Source organism: Microcaecilia unicolor, chromosome 9 (assembly GCF_901765095.1).
Source record: "Microcaecilia unicolor chromosome 9, aMicUni1.1, whole genome shotgun sequence".
NCBI lineage: Eukaryota > Metazoa > Chordata > Amphibia > Gymnophiona > Siphonopidae > Microcaecilia > Microcaecilia unicolor.
The window spans coordinates 172792931-172817915 of record NC_044039.1 but is presented as its reverse complement, the minus strand read 5'-3'; the positions used below and the strand labels follow the sequence as shown (position 1 = coordinate 172817915).

Here is a 24985-nt window from a genome sequence, read left to right as displayed (position 1 = left end):
TGAAAAACACTCGTTACAGGTATGAAACTGGATTTCCTCCATGGACAGCTAGGATACACAACCACACTGTTGGTGACTCACCAGTTAAGGGTTACAAGTTATGAAAAAATTACACATTTAATATAAAGCGATTACTACCATAAATATCATATGCAAACACAAGAGTGGAGGAGGAGGCAAGTTGAAGTGCCAAATAACTATTAGCTGAAAACAGTAAGCTTCAATCAATTTAAACATTTACAGTAAACCTCCTAGAACTAATGAACCCAAACTTATAACCTAAAGATATAGTCTTGTCTAAACAAATAAGCCTAGTAAAAGTATGAACCAATGACCATGTGGCTGCTTTACAAATGTCCTGTAATGTTGCATTTTGAAGCTGAGCTTTGGTTGTAGCAGTTGCTCGCAAATTACGAGCTGTTTTGTTTGCTTTCCATAACAAAATCAATGCAATTAGAGATCCAAGATAAGTGTTCTTTTACTAACAGGGACTATTCTTCCTTTTTGGGTCAAAGGAACTGAAAAGCTGTGATGGGCCTCTGTTGTTCTTTGTATGTTTATTTGTAAAGTCCTTTTACAGTCTAACATACGACACTGGTAATCATTATCATGTGGTGTTAGTTGCAGTACTATAGGTTCCTTAATGAGAAACTCTGAAACGAGCTTAAGAAGGAATTTGAACATGTTTGTAAAATTACTTTATCATAGAGGAACTGAGTATAAGGAGAGTAAAGAACCAGTGCTTGAATGTTACTTATTCTACATGCTGAAGTTATAGTAATCAGGAACAGTGCCAATGGTTCAAAGGGAGACAAAGATAGCTGTGTTAAAACTAAGTTTAGATTTTAACACAGAAAGTGGTCTTTTGATGGGAGGTTTTCTAAGTAGCAGTGGCGTAGCCAAGGGTGGGCTCGGGTGGGCCCAGGCCCACCCTCTTTGGGTTCAGGCCCACCCAGTAGCAGCACACCTATGATTTGGCAGGCAGGGATCTCTAAGCCACATCAGCTGAAAACTCCCAACAACTGTCCCTCCTGCATACCTTGTAAATAGCAGATCTTTACCTGCATTGAGCAGCGACTGATACATACTGTGCACTGGCCCCACAGCCTTCCCTCTGATGTATTCCCACCTATGCAGAAACAGGAAGTTGCATCCGAGGGAAGGCTATGGGGCCAACATGAGCAGTGTGTATTAGTTGCTGCTCACTCCGGTGAAAATCTGCTATTTAAAAGGTATTCGGGGAGGGGAGATGTTTGAGAGACCATATGGCATGCAGGCAAGAGAGGGAGAGACCAAATCACTGTGGGATAGGGTGGAGTTCTTCTGCCCACCCATCTTGGGCCCAGGCCCACCCAAAATTGAGTGTCTGGCTACGCCCCTGCTAAGTAGACTGTCTAAAATAGACAGTCTCTAAAAGCTGTTACAGCACTCAAATGTATCCTAACAGGCGAAGTACTCGAACTCTGATAAATATAATAAATATTGGAATATTTTTGGAATATCACAGCACATTGGATTTTCTCCTATTCAAAAACACCACCTAGAAAATCTTTCCTTTAGCTAGATTCTTTTCTCAAAGAAATAAATATATCTTTTACTCTTTGCAAAAGAGGTATGCCTTCCATTATCTTGCTTTCAATCTCCACGCTGAAACTGCTAGAGAACCGAGATTCAGGTGAATTAGTCAACCTGCATCCCGAGTAACAAGGTTCTTGATTTGAGGAGGTTGGTCCAGTGCCACGTGTAGCAAAAATAGGAACCAAATTTGTCTCAGCCAATAAGACACTATCAAAATCAGATGAGCTGAATTGTTCTGTATTTTTTGAATTGGAAGAAAGCATAAAGGAACTTGTCTGACCATGAAACTGCGAATGCATCTGCTTACAGACATAACTAAATGGCAGATGACGTTTAATGTGAGCAAGTGCATAGTGATGCATATGGGAAAGAGGAACCCGAACTATAGCTACGTAATGCAAGGTTCCACGTTAGGAGTCACTGACCAAGAAAGGATCTCAGCATCATTGATACGTTGAAATCCTCTGCTCAGTGTGCTGCGGTGGCTAAGAAAGCAAATTGAATGTTGAGTACTATTAGGAAAGGAATGGAAAACAAAGTGAGGATGTACATTTAATACGAATCTGAGAAAACGTTTCTTCACTCAACGTGTAATTAAACTCTGGAATTCATTGCCAGAGAATGTGGTAAACGCGGTTAGCTTAGCGGAGTTTTAAAAGGGCTGGACGACTTTCCTAAAGGTAAAGTTCATAGACCATTATTAAACTGACTTGGAGAAATTCCACTGCTTATTTCTGGATAAGCAGCGTAAAATGTATTGAGCTTTTTTGGGATCTTGCCATGTATTTGTGACCTGGATTGGCCACTGTTAGAAACAGGATGCTGGGCTTGATGGATTTTTGGTTTGTCCCAGTGTGGCAATACTTATGTACTTAACTGACTTGGCCTTCAAGAACAGAGTTGCTTAGCCTACCCTACTTCTGGAATAAAGACTGAACTATATCTTCCAGGGACCATTCATGGGGCTCCAACTAGCAACAAAGCTTCTTCCCCAATCGATTCAGATTCCCTGGAAGATAAGATTGTACAAAAAAGGTGTTTTTTTTTTATTTGCAATGAATTTTCCCAAATCATTAATGCTTCTATGCAACCCCATCCTTCCTTGTTTGTTTAATAAAACATAGCTATTTGATTTTCTTTATGAATCTCCACCACATAATTTACTATTAAATGAAGAAAGGCTTGAATTGTGCAACATATTGCTCTTAGCTCTAGACAACTGAAATGAAAATGTATTTCTTTCAGGACCAACACCTTGGGTTTTCAAGTACCCTAAATAAGCCCCCTAATCTATGTTGGAGGCATCTGTAGTAATAATCTATAGAGGCTGAGGTTGCATAATTGGTTTGCCCTGAAGTAAATTCAAAGGGTTTTCCCCACTACTGAATCCCACAAGAGGACCAAGGAACCAAGATCTTGTGAAATTTGACTCCAGTTAAGCTTTAATTCCCACTGTGAAATTTCATGCAAAAACGTACTAGTGGGATTACAATTAAGCAAGCTGCAATGTATCCCAACACCATCATTATTTGAAGTGCTGTGGCATGAGATTTGTTTAATAAGATTGTGAACCAAAGATACTTTTGAGCTCTTAGACTTGATAGGGACACCATGTGAAGACAGTATTGATCACTACACCAATTTAATTTGGCTCTAAATTTGGTTTCTTTTCATTTATCAAAAATGAAAGAAGAAAAATTGTTTGTTGAAGATGGTCCATGGCCTTTTGGGGTGTTTAGCAGAAATTAGCCAGTCATCTAGATGTAGAAAAATATTATTCCCTGTTTGTGCAAGTGTGCTTCCACCACTGCCACACACTTTGTAAAGACCCTTGGCGAAGAGGAAAGGCCAAAGGGAAGCACTTTGAATTGCTAATAAGAACTCTGAAAGAGGAACTACAACCATTTCCTGTGCTTCTGATGGATTGGAATGTGAATGTATGCGTCCCTCAGATCTAAACAGACCATTCAATTGTCCTTTTGTATAAAAGGTGGAATTATACCTAGAGAATACATCCTGAATACATTTTTTTACATGCTTGTTTCAAAAGCAAAGATCCAAAATTGGGCACAGGCCTGTCTTTTTTGGAATGAAAAAGTAGCTTGAATAAAGACCCTCATTTTGCTGCTCTGCAGGTACCTCTTCTATGGCGTTGGTCTTCAGAAGTTTATTTCCTTCCTTAGAACAACCAACTGATCTCCAGGAGGCTTTTGAGACTTGGCTTTACAAATTGGGATGAGAGTCAGATTGTTTTGTAACCGTGTTCTAGTATACTTAATAGCCAATCTCCATGGCGATTCTTTTTCAATTCTCCAAAAGAGGGACAAGCGCCCCCCCCCCCCCCCCCACCAACCCCACCAAACTGGAATTTCTGAGCAGTCAAAAACCACCCTCAAATTTGGATTGTTGTGCACTTTTTTGAAACTTTTTAACCTTAGGTCTTGAACCTGAACAAATGTTGTTTGGGGCATTTGTTCTCATGATACGACTGTTGCTGGTACCATCTGCATGAATGGTCCAGCTTCCCATGATATTGATAAAATGGTCTAGGTGGGTAATACCTAGTGTAATTGATATATCTGCAGATAGAATACGAATAGTTGAACAGTTATCCTTCATTAGGGATACCATCTCTTGAACCTTTCCACAAAAGGTTTTGTCCAAAAAGGTGCATCTGCATGAAATCCTCTTGAGTCCAAAAACTTTAACCACACCATTCTTCTGATAGCTATAGAAAGCAATATCATAGGCATCATAAGCAGACCAAATCAAAAAAAACTTTGTGTAATTCCTCCAAATCCACTAATGAAGGATATTGATGAGAATCTGAACTGACACTGAAGGAAATTACTCCTGAAATCTTTCTAAAACTTTATTAAATTCTGAGTTGTCATAAATTGGTGCACTGCTATTTTAGCATTTAACATTGAATTTTGATATACCTTTAGCTTCTTTCCCAGAGTATCACAACACATTTCTGAACTATGAAACCTCCTTAGTGCCAATTCTATAATGATAGACCTGGTGAGATAATTGAACTTTATCATGACCCGATATAGGCTGAAACTTATATTTGAATTCCAATCTTCAACAGGTTTGGCTTAGTAGAAAAGGGGTTCATCCATATTTTTTCCAGGACACCCACCATCACTTATAGAAAGGCTAATCAGTTCTTTAGGAACATCTAATATTTTAAAGCCCCTAACAACTTATTGTCAGGAAACAGATTTTTTTCAATATCTAAGGCAATCTCTTCACACAGTGTCCAGTAAATAATTGGGGTGGAAAGCATCTTCCTGCTGTAAATGCCTGGTGGATAGAGATCTGCGGAATCATTCAGTGAACAGGGATTGCCATGGGAAAGAGGGAGAAGATTCCTGATTGAATGAATCAACATTACAGATTAATCATCAGAGAAAATGCCTGATGAGGTGAAGACATCTCAGTCATATGGGAGACGGAAGGTCCACCAGAATTGGGCTGATAGGCTTACTGAAACATTCCTGAAGAAATTCCCCCATAAGTTCTAGAGGCTCATGGAACCAATCGGAAAGACTGCTGTATGACATTTGAAGGTGTGGACTTGCAAACAAATGGGTCTCTAAAAGTAAGTTCTTAAATGGTTTGCTTTGATTGATGCACCAGTAGCGCTACCAGGAGATGTCTTGTCAGAAAGATCTGTGCTGCCCCACTTTGAAGGAAGGTCAAGATCATACCAAGTGAAAATGGTACACAATCTTACCAACCTGGAATGCTGTTAGCAGAGTCCCACAAGGCTCCCCTATCTCACCCACCTTATTCAACATGATGATCCCACTAGCAAAATGACTGGCGAAACAAAGGCTTCACCTATACATCTATGCCTATGATGTATCCATATACATATCCCCTTCGAACAAGACCTAAGCGAAATTACAAACACAATTAAAGAAAGGCTAAAAATAATGGAGACCTGGGCTTCAGCTTTCAAACTACAACTAACAGAGAAAGACACAACTAATAGTAGTAACATCACCATATTGCAATACCATATACCCAGCATCACCATAGAAGGAACTCCATACCCCATCACTGACCACCTTAAGGTCCCAGGAGTGATACTAGACCAAATCTGTCTTTTGAAAAACAAGGTGATAATGGAACAACCAAATGTTCCACACAATGTAGAAACTGAGGAGAATTAGAGGATACTTCCCAAGAAACATATTCCACTTAATAGTTCAATCAGTGGTACTCGCTCATACCGAACAGTCCTACACAGGTTGCAAGGAATGACTACTGATAAAGTTACAGACGTCACAAAACACAGTAGCCAGGCTGATTTTCAGATGCCCCCACTTCAAAACTGCCAGCCCACTACTGCAAGCGATACATTGGCTCTCCATCAAAGCATGGATAATGTTCAAGCTATGCACAATCATATACCGAATCCTATTTGGCACTGCTCCAGAATACATGTGCGATCTGATCACGCTACCACCGAAAAACTCCTATCTAAAGGCATGAAATTATCTAACTCTCCTCCTCCCAAATTGTCAGAAACTAGTTTACAAGTCAATTTACTCAGCAGGATTCTCACACATTAGCACCAATTGGTGGAACGCCCTTCCAAACAACCTAAGGCACATGTCAAACTATCTAGAATTTCGTAAACATCTCAAGGCCTTCCTCTTCAAGAAATTCTTCCCTAAGAACAATTCTGCATAGTTGAAACTAAGAATCGCCAGCTTCACACACCCGGAACACATCACACACCCTGACATAGCATAAACGACAACAAAAACGTTAGTACTTTAAAATTTTGTTAGTCACATTGAACCAATTCATTTTGTATAATTGTGGGATATACATGCCGTTATAAATAAAATAAATAAATTAAACAGATTCCATTTCATCGGCGCTGACATTTCTACAATGGAGCCGAGAGCATCCCGAACGTAACTCTCAGTATTGCCTGTAGAAGGCTTATGCTCTGCCCTCAGTTTATTATCAGACAACAGCTGATTGATGCCATAAGGCCATGACTGATTGATGCTGTGGCACCGGGGAAGTTTGTGTACCTATGCCAGTAACTTCTTTAGAGCCAGAGGTGATGGGGGCAAACAAATTCTCCAAACGTTTGGTTTTCTGAGTTGCTTTACTTCCCTCATGACTATAGGACTTATTCATGCTGGAGTTAGATGAACGGATCACATTCTGGAGAACAGTTATTTTATTTATTTTTTGTTACATTTGAACCCCGCAGTTTCCCACTCATGGCAGGCTCAATGCGGCAGGCAATGGAGGGTTAAGTGACTTGCCCAGAGTCACAAGGAGCTGCCTGTGCTGGGAATCGAACTCTGTTCCTCAGTTCCCCAGGACCAAAGTCCACCACCCTAACCATTAGGCCACTCCTCCACTAACTTTTCAGCATTAACTTTTGGAAAAATCTTTTTCTTGTAAGCTTTCAATTTAAACTCTCATTTTCCTTGCTCTAGGCAACATTTTTGTACATTTAATACAGCCTTGTACCTGGTGCTCATGCCTCATACAGCAAATAAAAAAGTAATCTGTATCTGAATTAGACATCTTTTTTGCATGAAATACATCTTTTGAAACTCAAGTTTAACGTGAGACATCAAAAATTAGATATGGGTAAACTGAAACCGCAGAACTGTGAAATCAAAAACAGAACAGAAAAGACAAAAAAAATCAGACTGAACTGAAATCGCGGATGAAAAGACTGCATTTGTAACAGTATCTTTCAGTGTCACGGGGACCCCAGGTGTGATCACTGCATTCTTTAAATTCTTAAGCTTTGGGAAACATTCCTGATTGGCATGCATTGTGGGATGACATCACCAACAGAATGGCTGTGGATCTTAGCTATCCACGGTGAACAATCTCTACATTAGCAGATCATGTTCTAAAATACTAATGGAACTTGAGACATCCAAATTTAGATGTCTCAATTCCGATTTGTATGTCCTTTCCAAAATGCCAATCTATACTTGCAGGATATTAAGGAACTCGGTAAAAAGCTTCAAATGGCAAACAAGGGAAACTATTTCTGATGCCGTGAAAACAAACAACCTCAGTTATACACACCGACAAAAATACTATATGGGTATAGGGCTACCTACAGTTACTAGAGGTCGCAATCTATAGTGTAGTCAAGATGCTTTCCTAATTCTGTTTAATGAAAATGTGAATGTTTTGGGGCCACAGTGGTCTACTGTTGACTGGCTCCAACAGAACCACTGAACAGCAACAAAATAATGACTCAAACTGAACAGGGATAGAACCAAGTTTTTATGGCTTGGTTTGCTAGAGCATCCTTTGAGACATCAGCATTTTATCATTGGTAAGAATCATTTCTCTTTTGAGAACTCTCAAGAGTTCCTGAGTAGAGGTTGACAGTATACTCACAATGAAAATTCATAAATTGATCATTAAGAAGTCTTTTTATCTGCTTAAAAAAACTTTGTATTATTAAAAAATATTTTGATAAATCAGCATTTAGTCTTATTCTACAATCTCTTACTCTATCCAGAATTGACTGTTGTAACATGGTCTTCTCTGGTTGTACAAAAGCTCCTTTGAAAAATTTACAGATTGTAGTATTCAACACAATCAGACTGATATTCTCTTTGGGTAGATTTGATTCTTTATCTCCATCTATGTGTGAATTGCACTGGTTGCCAGTAGAGGCTAGGGTCCAATGTAAATTAGGGCTTATGGTTTTAAAATTTGTGTATATGATGAGACTTCACCTTATACGATGAACTTGGTTAAATCAGTTGGTGAGTCTTAAATCTGTTTATGTGATCAAGTTTTATTATGTTACCTTACTGTGAAGAAAGTTAAGTCTGTAACATTTTTGTCATTGTCTTTTTCATATCAGGCTGTCTCTTTCCTTTTACCACTTGAACAGAAATTACTCAGTCTTTAGAAGAGTGTTTAAAGACTTTCCTATTTCTTAAATATGTTGTACCTGAAGCCAAATAAGATTATTGTTTTGATTTTTTTAGTATTTAGCAGTTTTGTTAGCTTATTTGAACTAATGGATCAATTCTTTTTTATCTTATTGTTACCCGCAGTGAACTTATTTTGGTATCTGCAGGCTATAAGCTTTCTATAATATAATGAAATGAAACTCAAGTACAAGCAAATGTTATAGTCTCATTTATTATCCTCAACAGTGTCCCTTCAAGTATAATAAATAGAAATAAAATATAACATAAAAAAGGAAAATAAGATACCTCTTGATTTCTCTCTTTTTTTTTAATTTTTGTTTTATTTCTATGTATTACTTCTGTAGTGGGGTAACAGCAACCACATTACTTCATCCTTAAAGTATAACACACATACACAAAGTAAAAGGCAATTTGACACATGTTGATATGATGTATTATGCTATTTCAAGATCAATTAGCTAGAAATTAAGGGGCAATTTTTACACTGTGTTTAGGGCTGCAAGTTTAGTTTAAACAAAACCTAGCGTAAAATTTCCCATTGAAAGTAAGGCTGGCAGTGGAAATAAGCTTGAATCTCAAAGTTGATCTTTGCAGCTGCTCTAAGGGGAGTATGCACAGGACTTAATGAAAGCTTCATGTACACCTTGCTTCCCTCAACCTAACCTCACCCTAGACTCATTGCCTGAAGGCAGTGTTGATAATTTTTAGCTGCAAAAGGGAGGTGGGTAATTTTCAACTCAGTTTTTACAAGGGTAAATAGGTGTGCGTTCACTCATTTAAAAACAAAACAACACCCCCCCCCCCCCTTTGGCCATTGCCTCCTTTAGGAGAGAAAACTATTACCTTTAATTTCCTCTATGATATCTTCTGGGACAGAACCTAGAAAAATCAGAATAAGACCAATTAAAAGTACAGTTTATAGATTAATTGAGCTTTAGCACATGTAAATAAGTAAAATAAAATAAAAACTTTCCTTCTATTGTTCTATCAAGAAAGCAACATGCTGAACTAATCTATACTGTTGGCTACTGAGGCCTCAAACTGCTTTCAACCACGGAAAGTGAAGTAGTCTCCCCTATTGTCTTCACCAATTTAAGGCACATTAGAATGAGCTCAAAGTAGTTAAACTACAAGATAAGTACAGGATGACAACAAACCCATCAACACCCCTCCCCTCCACACACACACAAAATATACAACAGCAATATTCAACATGAGCCCTGTAAGTACAAGCCAAAAAGAAAAAAAAAACAGTCCTAAGTCTTACCCATTACTGATGGAAGACTCTGTTCTTTGGCTGTTCCTGTATCAACAGTACACTGCTCCAACAATTGAGATTCCAGCTCTCTGAAATGATTTTTCATGCGAAATGATAAAAATAATCCATGGTTAAGACTCCACAGTGGCCATTTCCCCAATAAATCTCCAGTCAAAGATTAAAGAAAAAAATGGCACTATCACAAGAATATTTTCAGTCTACTTCAGTGGCTCCCAAACCTTGCCCAGGAGGCACCTCAGCTAGTCAGGTTTTCAGGATATCCATAATAAATATTCATGAGAGAGATTTGCATGCAGTATAGGAGCAGCCTAATGGTTAGTGCATGAGCTGCAATCCTGGGGAACTGGGTTCAATTCCCACTGCAGCTTCTTGTGACCCTGGGCAAGTCACTTAACCCTCCATTGCTCCAGGTACAAAAACAACTTAGATCGTGAGCCCAGGACAGAGAAAATATCTGTATATAATATGTACAGCACTGCTTAAATCTACTAGTGCTATATAAACGATAAGTAGTAGTTAGGTCAAGCCCATGACTGTTAGCAATTATTTCCATTATTTTATAGGATGGAACATTGCTACTGTTTGGGTTTCTGCCAGGTACTTGCCACTGTTGGAAACAGGATACTGGGATAGATAGACCATTGGTCTGACCCAGTATGGCTATTTTATGTTCTTAGGTTTTCAAGATATCCACAATAAATATTACATGACTGGCTAGGGTGTCTCCAGGACCAGGTTTGTGAACCACTGGTCTGCTTACTACAATCACGCTTTCCAAGATTCACTCATTAGGAGCAATTTTATAACGAGCATATAGGATAGGACACTTATGAGCATATTTTATTTAACCCCCCCCCCCCACACACACACACACAAAAAGCCAGATTCTTACTGGTGCATACACCTACAAAGTTACTCCTTCTTTGGAGCACATGCAACTTTGCATGGGAGCTTTGGTGGGGAGGTTATTTTATAAAAGTCACATATGTTGCCTTTATAAATCAGTCTTTCTAGTCTAAGCATCCCCTCAAATGTACACAGTTACAACACTCCAGAAAGTGAAAGAATAAAGGATGGTTAGATCTGTATTTCTATATGAGGCAAATTCAACTAATTTTTTGGTAAGCAAAGGAGCTCTTTATTGTAATTTGTATATAACCCTGGTGTCAGCTTTGCTGGCATTTTGTTTATAATAATACCCACTCTTCTTGAATTTTGATACAGTTTTACAGAATTTCTCCGATTTAAAAAGCTCAGTACTCAAAATATTGCCATCATGCCAATAAGTTTTTGTTTTATTTTTTTGGGCTGGTATTTTCTCTTAACAAGTGACAGAATTCTTGTGCTATGAGATGATATCCAACTGCCTAGGGATTTTCCTTTATTTTAAATGGGCACACCCTATTATTGTTCCAAGGTTGGACACTGCAGCAATGATCCTGAAGCTGGCAGCTGGGCACTCATCAGTGGTGTACTGGGAGGGGGGAAGGGGGAAGGAGGAAGGATGCAAAGAATGACAAGGGACAAAGTTGCTCCTTTACCCCACAAGCTTGGTCCCCCACCCCGTCCCCGTCGTGTTGAGAAGCACTGTAAATTACTGAGTACTGGTCAACCAAATGCACTCGTTCATTAAGGACTGGTTCAAACAAGTTAATGAGGTCTGACTATATTGGTTAGAGGGATACCAATCAGCTTATAACATAATTGCTATGATTTTAATCCATGGATGAATAAGTCACCAACAATCTCAGGATTCAGTCCAGTTCTCCTTTCTTCCACAGTCCTTTCTGCAATTGCGGTACTAACAAAATGTTTTCATGAAAAGGCTATGGGTCACCTACTACAGACCCATACACCTGCAGGATTTTTCATTAACTTTAAAGCGCTTTAAAAAACATGGTCAGGCAAGCAGCACATTAAGGGAGTCTTTTACTAAAGGTTAGTGCAAGTTATCTGCCACAAGACCCATTTTATTCCTATGAGCTCTGCAGCAGATAACTTGTGCTAATCTATAGTAAAAATCCCCTAAGTTTTGCTTGTGTATTTTTCAACTTTAAAAAAATATATAAAAAAAAAGAATCATAAACAAGTTTCCACTGGTACTATTACTAGTAGCACACAAAAAACTCTACAGCTGCCAAGTTACCGGTTCAGGAAGAAGGCTTTTTGTCCAGTTGTGGCTTTGAACTTACATCCCAGCAATGTTAATATAACCCCGAATCTATCCACTGAAATGCTTCAGGTTATTTTTCTTATTTTTCCCATAATGAATCAGGATGGGTTTGTCAGAAAGTCTCTCTCCTGGAACTGGGTACCATGGGGGCTCTGATAAGGTCACTGCATTATTCATTTATAGTAAAAATTCTTTGAACAAATTATTGTTGTAGTTCCAGTTGTTGGATCACCCTATTTGTTATTAATAACATTAATCATCACTGCCCTTGAGAAGACAATTAAGTAACTAAAACCTTCAAAGATCTGGAAGCACCAGTTTAGTAAGAAATGAATACATGAATTAATAACTGGCACAAAACTGTCTATGCTAAGAGAAAAAAAAACTCTGAAAAATCAATATATTTCTTCAGAAACTTCTCCTTGTTTTTAATGTCCTGTTCTTTTTCTATTCTCTTGTCTTTCCTATTTTAATATATTTCTTTTTATTACATTTGTACCCCACACTTTTCCACTCATGGCAGGCTCAATGTGGCTTACATATTGTATATTGTACCTGGGGCAATGGAGGGTTAAGTGACTTGCCCAGTCACAAGGAGCTACCTGTGCCTGAAGTGGGAATTGAACTCAGTTCCTCAGGACCAAAGTCCACCACCCTAACCACTAGGCCACTCCTCTGGAGTTCCTTTCCTTTTTGAAATGTTTAGGGGGTCTTTTACTAAGCCGCGGCAATGTTTTTAGCTCGTGGTAGAAATCAGCTGGCCCATTATAGTTCTAAGGGCATCTCAGCGTTTACCGCCAGCTGATTTCTACCGTGAGCTATAACACTACCACGGCTTAGTAAAAGACCCCTTTAGATTGTACACTGCTTTGCTAAGTTATATCAGGCTGAGCTGGTATCTGACCACTAAATCACAAATTTCTAGTTTAAATATGAAAGAGCTCTCTTCCTGCTGGATGACTGCCGTCATTCCTCATTTTTCTCCATTTGAAGAATAGCAAAACAAGTCAATGGAGATGGTTAGAGCAGGGCAGAGAAGCACAAATCCTATTTACTCTGTAAAGTGAGTGAGCTGCTGCGCTGCCTTTGGGTTTTGCCTTGTAAGGTGGAAGTGAAAATGGTTTACGTAACACAGGTGTTTCTGAACTGTTACTTTCAGTCCCGTCTCTGGTCACTCCATGCTGGAAATGTAAGGAGGTTCTCACATCTATCCTTTGTTTATGCTGGAGTGTGAGAACATCATATTATATTCTGCAAAAACCTCTCAGTCCAATGTGGATCACAATAAAAGAGCTAGTTATAACCAGGAATTACAATAATAATAAAAAAAATACACATTCAGTAAATTACAATAAAATATCATCCCCATTATCAATTCATTGTCCTTGACACATTTCCTAAACAAATAAGTTTTCAAATGTTTTCTAAAATCTTTAGCAGTCAACAACCACCCTATAATTTAATTACCACAACTAGCTATTTTGGTTTTCTCCTGCCTTTGATTGATAACAAAACAGACTACGGATTCTCCGCAATCTAAAACACAATGGAAAAACTATCAACCAAATTCAGGGGGGGGGGGGGGCACTGCCTCAAAAAGAGATTTATATACAGTAGATGTAGAAGTGAGTGTCCATTGACTGAATCAGCTCAGCTCGTGGCTTGAGGTAGATATTGAACAGAATAGGTGACAGTATCGATCTTTGTGGTATCCCCCCCCCACAGGTCAGTGCCCACAGTGGCAATGAGTTGCTGTCAAACATTATGGATTGTTGCCTCTCTGATAGATAGGATCTGAACCAAGCAAGTACTGTTCCATTGATACCTGTTTCTGTCAGTTGTGCTAGCATATCATGATCCACAGTGTCAAAAGCTGCTGGGATGTCTAGCAGTACAACACAGAGGTAAATCACCTGTCTTGGTTTCTGTGAAGATCATCTAGTGGGGATACGAGGACCATTTCTGTTCCATAACTGGGTCGGAATCCAGATTGACACGGATCTAGCCAGTTTCTCTCTTCTAGCCAAACACTGGGTTGAACACAGACTGTTCTGTAAGTTTCCCTAGAAATGGCATGTTGGATACTGGCTAGTAACTTTCAAGTTTGTCCTGGTCAAGGTTGTTTTTCTTTAGCAAAAGGTGAACCACTGCCCTTTTTAATGCTGTTGGTAGTTGCCCATTAGAAAGAGAGGAGTTCATAATTTTTGTGGCACCTTCTATGAGACCTATGCTTGCCTGCTGCACTATTTTTGATGGGCAGGGGTTGAGGGAGCAGGTAGTTGGTTGAAGGTCTCTTAGGATTTTGTCAAGGCTCTCCTCTGTCACTGGGTTAAAAAAAGTGTCCCATCTGTCTCTGTCAGGAGGGGGCGAGTTTGTGAACTGACTGGAGACTGGGTGGGATTGCCTGTAAATCCTGGCAGAGATTTTTAATTTTGTTGGCAAAGTATGCAGCAAAATCATTGCAGTTCAGTTTAGACTGGTTCTGTTGTGGGGGTTGCAGTAGGCTGTTTACTATATTGAACTGCTTGGTTGAATTGGCAAACTGTGCAATGCATTGAGAGAAATACTGATTTTTTATTTGCTGTTAAGGCTTGGTGGTACTTTGTCATGTGCTTCCTATAGTATCCTCCCAACCCTTTCAAACTGAAACACCAAACTGCCCCTGATACCAGTGGTGACCGTACCATTAGGCCAACTGAGGTGGGGACCTCAGGAAGCCCTCTTTATGGAGCAGCATTGCTCCTTTCCACCCTCCACACTGACCATGGTCTGGCTTCTCCCCCCTTCCTTCCTCAACCCCCTTCCCTGAGTTTATCTTCTATTTCTGATTTCCAAAAGTCGGCAGAGCCAGCAATTCCCATATGCTGCCCAGTTGCCGGCACTGGCTTCTTCTCTAGACTGTAGCCGCCTCTCTGATGTAGCTTCTTGTTTCCTCGGGGGGGGGGGGGGGGCACAGTACAGAGAAGCTGGTGCTGGCAGCAAGGCAAAGTATAGGAATCGCTGCCACAGCTGACTTTTGGAAATCAAAAAAAGGAGGTAAACTCAAGGGAGTGGGGTTGAGGGAGGAAGGGGGAGATGACAGAATGCAGCCAGGGGTTGACATCTCATCCCTGCCTTAGGCGGCAGATTGCCTTGGACTGCACCTGGAGAGAACCTTATCCTTGAAATAATGTGCCAATGGAGTCACTACCTGAGAAACAGGTAAACATTCAGAAGTATCTGTGAGCTCATGAACCAATTTAAATAAAGAGCAAACATCCAACACATCTTCTCCCACCAATCTGGAGTAATAACACTCGCGGTTCAATCTCAGAGCTGCTTTATAGCTCCTCACTGCATTTCTCCAAGTTACTCTATGTGAATCCGATCAGTCCTGTTGCCAAGCACATTCAAACTTCCTATAAACCTGCTTAAGTTGCAGCAACTCTGCATCAAACCACTTTGCTGACGGCCATAGCCGTTTTATCCGTGACTTTACCAGGGCAATCTCATCCAATCATGCCATTTCGACATAAAATCTGAAATGTCTTTGCTTGGCAGCAGCTAAAAGTGTTATTGCAATGCATTGGAAACAAACATCTGGGCCTACTGAACCCGACGAAGGTGGCTTACCTTAGAAACTTGGCCATTTTGACTAAGGGATGTTATGACCCCACAATGGAGGAGTGGACACACTTGGCTTTGTTGTTCCCAGCACCAGATGCGATTGTTTAGAAGGAGGGGGGAGTGTAGGGGTGGGTTAGAAGACTTGTTAAGAAGGGAGGAGATGGTAGTGTCTTAAGGGGATGGGTAGAGGACTAGGGTGGGTTCAATTGTTCTTGATATTGTGATGTGCTTTATCTTGGCTGTTTTGTTATACAAGTTTTTCAATAAAATTCATGCAATCATCAAATTTGATCAAAAGTAGACTGATCAACTGCCCCACTACTAAAAGTATGGTACAGTATGCTACATTACATTGAGGGGCATTTTCGAAAGAAACGTAGTATCACATACCATGTAAAATGAGTTTATCTTGTTGGGCAGACTGGATGGACTGTACAGGTCTTTATCTGCCGTCATTTATTATGTTACTATGATATACTATTTGCAGTCGAATCCGTTGTACCTGAAATGGCTTCCAATAGAGCGTGAAAGAATATAGCAAGTGATTGGACTATAGTGAACTAGACCACACCCCATCTGACAAAAAAACATCCATACAACCATCCAAAGGGCTTGACAGTGACCAAATCTAATTGATGACCTTTTTCATGTGTCACTTCAGGAGCTCAAAAAAAACAGCACCAAGGGCCTTAAAAAGAGGGACACAGTTCTTTAATTGTAAACCTTTGTAAAACAGTCTTTGAAAAAGACCAACACAAGCTGCAATGTTATAATTCAATGCCTTCGGAAAAAGAATTAAATCTGGCACAGAAGGAATAGAAAGGTCCTCTAAATGGAGGTTAAGATCCCTCAACAAAAGACTATACTTAGAAAACGTGGAATTATGAAAAATAAAAGTGTCACTAACCTCAGGCCAGCTTCTCAGAGGAATACAAAACAATATACAAGTAATCGAGCTAGACAAAGAGGAATTACTCAATTGACAAGCCAAAATCTCTAGCTCCGAAGAACACATCCGCTCTAATTTCAACATTCAAAATATGTTTCATTATTACTGCAACCCTACCTCCCCATTTTCTGTCTCTACAGAATACCACCAACTTATAACCCGGTGGGCATAACTCATTAATCCAGGGATCTTCATCTGAAAATAACCATGTTTCTGTGAGGAACAAACACTCCGGTTGATTAATCTCAAGCCAGTCCCTAAAAAGAAAAGTTTTATTACAAACTGATCAAATATTTATATATGCACAAGTCATAGGCACAAAAGATGTCACATCATTCAACTGGGGACAAACTTTCAAATTCTTCCACCTATTAGCCCGATGCAATTGGGCAGCTGTCCTCTTTGCAATAAAACGCTCAGGAAAATGACCCAAGTGGACACCCACAGAATGAGCACAGTGGCTGCATAATCTACCAAGAAACTAGATCCGAGTTCCCCCCACACCCGAATAGTGGAATAGTGATCAGGAATAAAGTTAAAACCCATAGAAATCACCCCCTCCCACTTAAAAGAAGCACACACAGAAGTAAAAATAAATAAATAAAAATCAACCAGTTCATGATATCTTCTATAAACTAGCACCATAAAACAGCCAAACACCCCAGCCCATCCAGAATCAGCTTATATAGAAACTACAATAAACAATGCAAAATATCAAATCAAACTTATCTCCCGCAATTGCATGCAAGAAACATGTGCAAAGGGGCATGGCGAGCCCCCTTGGCCCGCTCCTTCGGCACAATGCCTCAGAAGCCAATGCTCTTTAAAAGTGGGCAGGTGACATCATCCACTTGTACCGACTGTGCCGGCACCTCCCTTCTCAAGTAATAGCAGGACAGTCCTGGGTAACGAAGTACAGGAAACACTGTAGACACAGCACAGTTTAAAAAGGCAGACCTGGGGGTAATGGCCCAGGTAACCTGGCCTCCGAAACAGACACTCTTTAAAAGTGGGTAGGTGATGTCATCCACATGCCCCGAGTGCGCAATGTGCTGACACCTCCCTCTCAGATAACAGCAGGACACTCCTGGGTAATAAAATGCAGGAAACACTGTAGTCCCAGCACAGTTCAAAAATGCAGACCTAGGGGGTAGTGGCCTGAGAAAAGCTTTTTGTTACTGACTTGTTAGGGAGCACATCACTTTGACTTATTTCATTCCTGATTTTAAGAACTTCTTAACTCCTGCTGTCCTGAATCCAAGCTTCATGCGAACTTTCCAAGTATGCATATATAGTAGGAACCAGATGAAAACTGACAGGGCACCAATAGAAAGATGTACAGCACAGTAGGGTCCATACAGAAACATGGACTGCTGGTGCTTCATAAAGAAGGTTCCTCCAGTTAAGAAACCAAGTGCTCATGGCTGCGAGGGGCCCAGCACTGTGCGGCAGCTGATCTTGCTCCTCCCCTTGGCCTCAAGCTGCAGACTTCCTCAGCAGATCACATGCGAGTACAGAAATAGGGAAATGCGATAAATGCTAGGCTTTGCATTACCACAGGAAAAAGAATTATACCTTTTCCATGGGGCGGTAATTTTATTTCCTCACATCAGCAGGTATTTCATCAAACTGGTTACCGTTACTGCAGATTTACCACGCATCCCCATGTCATTTTCTAGAAGGATGTTCACTCAAAGCACATCCAAGTGGAACTGAAATCAAGAAGTGTGGGGCTTTTGACGTATTTAAGGCCTGCCACATCCTCACTGGCGCTCAAAACAGGATGCTTGTGTTAGAGGCTCAGGAGGTGAAGTGCATCAGAAGGAGTAAAAATATATGGCCTCTGAGCACCGGAGGTCCATGGTACACCCTTGGCAAGCATACTCCTTTTGGACTCTAAAGCTGTCCATCAGGTATCACTTAATGACAACTACTCCAAGGGCAGTAAAAAAATATTTGCATTCTGTGATTATCAATTTTGAGGAATTCATTTTTTCATTTCAAAAATCACAAAAAAAAGCTAAATCTTATATACAGAAATAAATTATTTCAAAAAGGCACTGCTGCTGGAATAAATGCCACAATTCTGAAAATGCACAGTTCCAGCCCAGAAATCAACACAATTAATCACAGTTACTGTTAATGTACTTAAAAACCAAATATCATATGAATATATTTCTACTCTCATGTTGTATATTGCTAGAATTATGATTCTTATTTGGAAGCTTACTTGTGAATTGCTTTTCCCCCAAGAGGAAGTGCTCCCCAACAATTCAAAATAGGAATTCCTTCATATATCTGCACAAAGCTAAGGAAACTCTTACATGATTTTCATGGCAATGCAAGGGCACTAGGCAGCCTAGGCAAACCTTCGGCTTGCACCCCTCTTCAATTACCTTTCAGACTCCTAGCCCTCTCCCTCCTCAAGAGTTTGACTAATAATTTAGGCCCATTATGATTGCCCCAATATTATCCCTTCCAGGATGATCCTGTAGAAAACATATAACTGGACATCATACTTTTAAACAGTAAAAAGCACGTATTGATGTTCTGCAAGTTTGTGTGAATGTCGGGATCCATTCTGCTTTCACGGCAGCCGCCCCATGCAACCACTTAGTTTGCCTACTGGTTAATCCAGCCCTGGGAACTGTTACTTCAAGTTTGCTAGAATGTACATACAGAGAAGAGAGTGTACAAAGAAAAAGAAAACAAAAGGTTTGCTTGGAAGGAGGGAAGTACAATAATTTCTTTAGCACCTAGCAATCAGGCATTTTTTTCAAATCCCATAACTTCAAGCTATTTGTAGCATAGCAGATTGAGGGATCTTTTTGGCACAGTAGTAAATAACTCAAAAGAACCAAAAAGAAAAAGAAAATAGACCACCATCAAATATTAAATATTATTTAATAAATAGGCTCGACCTAGCCATGTTTTGATAAAAATCTACTTCAGGATTGTACTGGGACTGGTGCTTTTTAACATATTTATAAATGATCTGGAAATGGGAATGATGAGTGAGGTGATCAAATTTGCAGATGACATAAAAACTATTCCAAGTTGTTAAATTGCACATGGACTGTGTGAAACTGCAGTAAGACCTTGGGAGGCTGGGTTCTTTTACTAAAGATTAGCTCGCGTTATCTGAAGCAGGTCCCACTTTATTCCTATGGGCCCTGCTGCAGATAACTTAAGCTAATCTTTAGTAAAAGACCCCCTGGAAGACTTGGCATCCAAATGGCAGATGAAATTTAATGTGGACAAGTACAAAGTGATGCAAATTGAGAAAAACAACCCAAAGTATAGTATATGATGCTAGGTTCCACATTAGGAGTCAACACTGAGGAAAAGGAATTAGGTGTCATCATGGACAATATATCTCCTCAGTGTGAAGCAGCGGCCAAAAAAAAAAAAGAAAGCAGATTGTAAGGAATTATTAGGAAAGGAAAAGAGAATAAAACAGAGAATATCATGTCTCTGTATCGCTCCAAGGTGAGAGAGTATCTTGAGTAATGTGTTCAATTCTGGTTGTCACAACTTGAAAAAAATGTAGTAGGAATGGAAAAAGGTACAAAGAAGGGTGACCAAAATGGTTAAGGGAGTGGAACAATTCTCTTACGAGAAAAAGCTAAACAAGTTAGAACTCTTCAGCCTGGAGAAGCGAGAGAGAGAGAAATGAGAGGAAATATTAATGTAAACATAAATTGGTTATTTACCCTCAAAAAGTACAAAGACTATGGGACACTCCATGAAGTTATATAGCAACACATTTAAAGCAAATAGGACAAAACATTTTTTCACTGGACATAATTGTATAGGTGTAAATGTGGCAGAATGTTTGTTTAAATTGCCCCCTCTTATTGTTTGTATCTCAGTTCTCTTTGTGGACTTGTTTGTTTCTTTTGCATATGTGGATATGTAATGTTTGAAAATTCTATAAATAAAAACAATAATATTTTCTCACTCAACACATGGTTAAGCTCTAGAACTCACTGTCTGACCCAAGTGGTAAAAGTGGTTACGACACCTTATGACAACTTCGTTTTGTTTGACCTGGAGGCACCCCAGCCAGTCAGGTTTTCAGGATATCCACAATGAATATTCATGAGAGAGATTTGCATGCACTGCCTCCACTGCATGCAAATCTCTTTCATGGATATTAAATTGCAGATATCCTAAAAACCTGACTGGCTGGGGTGCCTACAGGACCAGGTTTGGGAACCACTACCCTGTACGCTTACCTGTATTCTATGCTCAGCTCAACAAAATTTCCTTCTTCCGTGCAGTAAAGTTTGAGACAACCTGCGCCTCTTGCTTTAAAAAAGTTGCCCATCACTTCTGAATAGTCTTAACATAATATGTCTCTTCTTTTCTCCATCTATACTTCTTCCCTTGGTACTCTGATCTCATCCCATGGTTTTCAGTATCATCTTTACGCTGATGACTCCCAGATCTACCTCTCCACACCACAAATCTCAGCCGAAAACCAGGCCAAAGTATCAGCCTGCCTGTCTGACATTGCTGCCTGGATGTCTCAGAGCCATCTGAAACTAAACATGACCAAGTCTGAGCTTCTCATCTTCCCCTCTAAACCAACCTCTCCTCCGCCCCCATTCTCTATTTCTGTGGATAACACTCTCATCCTTCCTGTCTCATCAGCTCATAACCTTGGGGTCATCATCGACTCCTCCCTCTCCTTCTCTGCACATATTCAGCAGACTGCTAAAACCAGTCGTTTCTTTCTCTATAATATCAGCAAAATTCGCCCTTTCCTTTCTGAGCACACTACCAGAACCCTCATCACCTCTCGCTCAGACTATTGCAACTTGCTTCTCACAGGTCTCCCACTTAGCCATCTCTCTCCTCTTCAATCTGTTCAAACTTCTGCTGCACAACTAATATTCCGCCAGGGTCGTTATGCTCATATTAGCCCTCTCCTCAGGTCACTTCACTGGCTTCCTATTCGTTTCCACATACAGTTCAAACTCCTCTTATTGACCTATAAGTGTATTCACTCTGCAGCTCCTCAGTACCTCTCCACTCTCATCTCTCCCTACATTCCTCCCCTGGAACTCCGTTCACTGGGTAAATCTCTCTTATCTGCACCCTTCTCCTCCACTGCTAACTCCAGACTCCGTTCCTTTTAGCTTGCTGCACCATATATGCATGGAACAGACTTCCTGAGCCAGTACGTCAAGCTCCATCTCTGGCAGTCTTCAAATGTAGGCTAAAAGCCCACCTTTTTGATGCAGCTTTTAACTCCTAACCCTTATTCACTTGTTCAGAACCCTTATTTTATCATCCTCACTTCAATATTCCCTTATCTCTTGTTTGACCTGTTTGTCTGTCCTAGTTAGATTGTAAGCTCTGTCGAGCAGGAACTGTCTCTTCATGTTCAAGTTTACAGCACTGCGCGCGTCTAGTAGCGTTTTAGAAATGATTAGTAGTAGTAGTATTTTACAAAACAGTAACCTAACATCACATGTAAATTTCAGCCACTACCAACCCCATCCCTGAGTCCCATTCTCTGCAAAGGGATGGACTGGTGTTGAAGGGGCCGTCGGAATCAAGAGACGTATTGCCATATGTGATGGTCTTGCCCGGTCCTGGCTGCAATTTTATTGGAGGCGAGTATTTCGAATGCTTTTCCAAATACTTCAGATGGAGACAATCTGCAATGGAGGTGGCCTTGTTAAACACGCCCGCGGGGATTCCGGATGATAGACTGGACACTCTACTCAGGCTGGGTATGATGGCAGCGAGGGTGGTCTTAGCTGCCCACTGGAAAATATCTGTTCTACTGGAATGGACTATGGCAGTGTGGAAGTTGGATCAGTGGTATGATATACTTCATCGTCTTCAATTACAAAAATCTGAGGAGGAGGAGGAGGACATGTTTTAAGAATTGGAAAAGTTGTAATTTAGGATTGTGGGTGTCTGGATCTATAGTTGTGGGGGGTGGGGTTTATGGGGAGGGAGTATAGTTTGCATAATGGGTAGATACATTGTAGAAACAACAATGCATCTACTGTAGCTTTATGTTGTCTTTGAAAATCAATTAAAAAAAAAAAAAAAGAGGATCCCAAGAAAAAAGGGGAGGGTGGCACCACATTGCAATCTAATCCAACAGGTTTAAAAGTTCTTCCACTGCCGATGGCTCTAACTGCAGAGGAGGAAGATCGGATAAGTCATAGGCATCCATTTTATGTAGTGTTGTCTTGGGGGGAGGGGAAAAGAATTATTGTTGTAGCTCACTGTAATAAAATTACAGGACAAAATTCCCCTGTGATTTTTTTTTTCTGAACTGCAGCATATAAAAGAGATGAATCTTGTCAACACTTTCTGGTTTTCAGTTTCTTACACTATCACTTGCACTTCTTTCTTTTGTCTGATCTAAATTTTTAACACCAAAAGGTGTTAGACATTCCCAGCTTTTATAAGCTGCAGTAGAAGGAAGAATGACATTAAAGGGGAAAGTTATCAACATGTTAAGATAGTTACTAATAACTGGGGTTAACAGTAAAATAACCTATATCTCATTGCATAAAATGGACTTGTTATTCTACTAGAAATGCAAAGTGATGCGAAGAAATGCAAAGTGATGCATTTAGGGAGTAGAAACCCACGAGAGACGTATGTGTTAGGCGGGGAGAGTCTGATAGGTACTGAGGGGGAGAGGGATCTTGGGGTGATAGTATCCGAGGATCTGAAGGCGACGAAACAGTGTGACAAGGCGGTGGCCATAGCGAGAAGGTTGCTAGGCTGTATAGAGAGAGGTGTGATCAGCAGAAGAAAGGAAGTGCTGATGCCCCTGTACAAGTCGTTGGTGAGGCCCCACCTGGAGTATTGTGTTCAGTTTTGGAGGCCGTACCTTGCGAAGGATGTTAAAAAAATGGAAGCGGTGCAAAGAAAAGCTACAAGAATGGTATGGGATTTGCGTTCCAAGACGTATGACAAAAGACTTGCTGACCTGAACATGTATACCCTGGAGGATAGGAGGAACAGGGGTGATATGATACAGACGTTCAAATACTTGAAAGGTATTAATCCGCAAATAAATCTTTTCCGGAGATGGGAAGGCGGTAGAACGAGAGGATATGAAATGAGATTGAAGGGGGGCAGACTCAAAAAAAGATGTCAGGAAGTATTTTTTCACGGAGAGGGTGGTGGATGCTTGGAATGCCCTCCCGCGGGAGGTGGTGGAGATGAAAACGGTAACGGAATTCAAACATGCGTGGGATATGCATAAAGGAATCCTGTGCAGCAGGAATGGATCCTCAGAAGCTTAGCTGAAATTAGGTGGCGGAGCAGGTGGGGGGAAGAGGGGTTGGTGGTTGGGAGGCTAAGATAGGGGAGGGCAGACTTATACGGTCTGTACCAGAGCTGGTGATGGGAGACGGGACTGGTGGTTGGGAGGCGGGAAATACTGCTGGGCAGACTTATACGGTCTGTGCCCTGAAAAAGACAGGTACAAATTCAAGATATGAGTTTATCTTGGGCAGACTAGATGGACCATGCAGGTCTTTTTCTGCCGTCATCTACTATGTTACTACTAACTTATGCTATTTTAGCATGTCTTAATGGTAGTCTACTCTGATAACTATGCCACTAAGAGGGTAATTCTATAAAAGGGCCCTAGATTTAGGCATTAAGCAAGCACCTATTTGAAGTCTGTTCTTTTAGGCACCCACTTTTCTTTATAAAATGCTAGCCTACGTGGCCAATAATGTGTCTATACGTAAGGCGTGATCACTTACACCAACCATAGAGCTGGTATAAATAATCATGCCTAGATTGCAAATAGTGTGCACAAATTATTCTATAATCTATGCATATTTAAGAGCGCACTCTGCTCAAAGTCCACCCATGTGAATGCCCACTTGTAAAGTGTGTGCCATAAAATCTTGTTGCATACTAACTGAATAGCGTGTAGACAAAATACGATCATTTACACACATAAATGACTAGAATGCCGGTATTTACACACATTCTTGCCACCTAAAATTAGGTGGCCCCTTATAGAATTTCCCAAGTGTAAAGTAGAAATCTAGTGGTGGGCGTTTGGGCAGAACTTGGGCCCCACCAGACAAAAAAGGTGTTCTGCTATCCCTGATGTTAAGGGTAGTCTAGTCTTCCATATCAAGATAAAATGTATAGAAACGTCGAGAAGACGTGACAATCTAAGGCTCTTAAATTTTCTGAAGATGAGACTTGGCTCTCTTGAAACTGTGGAACATGATTTGAGGGATCATTTGTAAATAAATAATGCTGAAAGGATGAATATTGGGGAGGACACAATTCCTTGCTGGTCGCTGATAGCCTGGATGCATCTGCTTTCTTAAAGTCTTCTGGGGATGATAACCTCACAGAATACACACTAGTTTTCTCCTTATGCTCAGAAATTGACAAGAATTTAATTTAAAAAAAAAAAGTTCAAGGATGTTCTG

The 24985-nt window shown here is 40.3% G+C and overlaps 1 protein-coding gene across 1 annotated transcript in view; it reads right to left on the bottom strand.

Annotated features, from left to right (window-relative positions):
• The window catches only part of ACTR10 (actin related protein 10), a 49006-nt gene that overhangs the window by 5526 nt on the left and 18495 nt on the right, over positions 1-24985 (bottom strand). The window contains exons 6-8 of the mRNA XM_030214079.1: positions 18772-18839; positions 9802-9881; positions 9378-9413 (exon numbers count right to left, since the gene is read on the bottom strand). Coding sequence (XP_030069939.1) covers positions 9378-9413; positions 9802-9881; positions 18772-18839 — 184 coding nt within the window. The remainder of the gene's footprint in view (positions 1-9377; positions 9414-9801; positions 9882-18771; positions 18840-24985) is intronic.